Below are 2,053 nucleotides of genomic sequence, written 5' to 3'. Positions count from 1 at the left end.
CCTGCTTATACTTGTCTTTAAAAGCAAAGTTGAGAGCTTGTGTGGGAAAATATCTGATGACGTTGGCAAAGTTTCCACGCCAAAAACTTAGAAATCCTTGTTCTTTCGGAATACGAACAAAACAGTCGATCATTCCTACAAGGGAAAAAATTTTTAAAACAATTTTATTCCATAAATTTCACTAATTATACTAAACCATCCTGCATAATTCTTGTACTAAATTATTTAAATTCTCTCAGTGTTGAAAGCTACTTGTACTGCGTGTTAACAAATAATACATTTGACTGATAAAGGTAAGGACAAGTTACTCAACTTTTAAAAAATACACATGAACTTAAACATTTTAAATTCATATGTTTTAACTTCTAAAACATTATTGTTTGAGCGATATACCACACAGTGACAAAATAAAACTGTGAAGGAAGAATATATATAATTCATACTGTACAAAATTGACAAATTTGAAATCAGCACTATACACAGAACAAAAACAATTAAGTAGATTTTGGACTACTAGGTTAGCATGACAAGTTTAATCTGGATTGGTCAACTCATTCAGGAAGAGATGCATCCACAAATAGAAAAATTCCTTGATATTCAATAGATACTGCACCGATACAGCCTAATATGTATAATGCACACGTGAAGAACACCTGTATCCCAATTTTCATACTCAGCTCTGCATCACTTCACTTGCCAAAGCTGGATAACATTTTATAACCAACTTTCAAACAAGCCACTTTATAATTCAATTAAATATGTATAGATACAAACGCCAGATTAATCAGCAGGTCATCTGCTTGACAGCTCGTCAATAAATATGCAAATCAATCCAAAAACACCCTCTCATTTCATCTATTGTATACACTGGCCAAGCCCATTTCTAACGTATACTTCACATATGTATCTCACATCTAATGTAAAGATATTTCTAACAAATACCGGAAACATAGTAATACTAAAAAATATATCTTTATTTACGGACATTTCAGAATAGCTTCACAACATTCTAACTACTAAAATAAACATCAGCCATCAAGCAAGAAATTTTTAATACCATCAAATAATTAGAAAGAACACATTAGTTTGTAACAATATATTGTGAAGTAGACATGTTTAATGTAATATTGGTAAAAGAAAACATTTTAAAGAAAGGCTAAAATATAAACATAAAAAAACGGCATCAAAATATAACAATGAATATCTTAACATTATCAGACAATAATATCAATGATCACCAAACCCCGAATATCTGAAAATTATCAGACAATAGTATCAATGATCACCAAACACTGAATATCTGAAAATTATCAGACTATAATATCAATGATCACCAAACACTGAATATCTGAAAATGATTAGACTATAATATCAATGATCACCAAACATTGAATATCTGAAAATTATCAGACTATAATATCAATGATCACCAAACATTGAATATCTGAAAATTATTAACTATAGTATTAATGATCACCAAACATTGAATATCTGAAAATTATTAACTATAGTATTAATGATCACCAAACAATGAATATCTGAAAATTATCAGACAATAGTATCAATGATCACCAAACAATGAATATCTGAAAATTATCAGACAATTGTATCAATGATCATCAAAAAATGAACATCTGAAAATTATTAGACTATAATATCAATGATCACCAAACAATGAATATCTGAAAATTATCAGACAATTGTATCAATGATCACCAAACATTGAATATCTGAAAATTATTAGATTATAATATCAATGATCACCAAACATTGAATATCTGAAAATTATCAGACACTAGTATCAATGATCACCAAACATTGAATATCTGAAAATTATTAGATTATAATATCAATGATCACCCAACATTGAATATCTGAAAATTATCAGACACTAGTATCAATGATCACCAAACATTGAATATCTGAAAATTATTAGATTATAATATCAATGATCACCAAACATTGAATATCTGAAAATTATCAGACACTAGTATCAATGATCACCAAACATTGAATATCTGAAAATTATTAGATTATAATATCAATGATCACC

General features: G+C 28.3%; 1 protein-coding gene across 1 annotated transcript in view; it reads right to left on the bottom strand.

Moving 5' to 3' along the window:
- Positions 1-5: 5 nt before the first annotated feature.
- The window catches only part of LOC106470711 (ADP,ATP carrier protein-like), a gene marked incomplete at its 3' end in the record, with an annotated part of 3,712 nt that continues 1,664 nt past the window's right edge, over positions 6-2,053 (bottom strand). The window contains exon 2 of the mRNA XM_013931277.2: positions 6-135. Within this exon, the coding sequence (XP_013786731.1) occupies positions 6-135 (130 nt within the window). The remainder of the gene's footprint in view (positions 136-2,053) is intronic.

Source organism: Limulus polyphemus, unplaced genomic scaffold (assembly GCF_000517525.1).
Source record: "Limulus polyphemus unplaced genomic scaffold, Limulus_polyphemus-2.1.2 Scaffold4174, whole genome shotgun sequence".
NCBI classification, from domain to species: Eukaryota; Metazoa; Arthropoda; class Merostomata; order Xiphosura; family Limulidae; genus Limulus; species Limulus polyphemus.
Note: the sequence above shows the minus strand (reverse complement) of the source record. Positions and strands in the feature narration are given on the sequence as shown.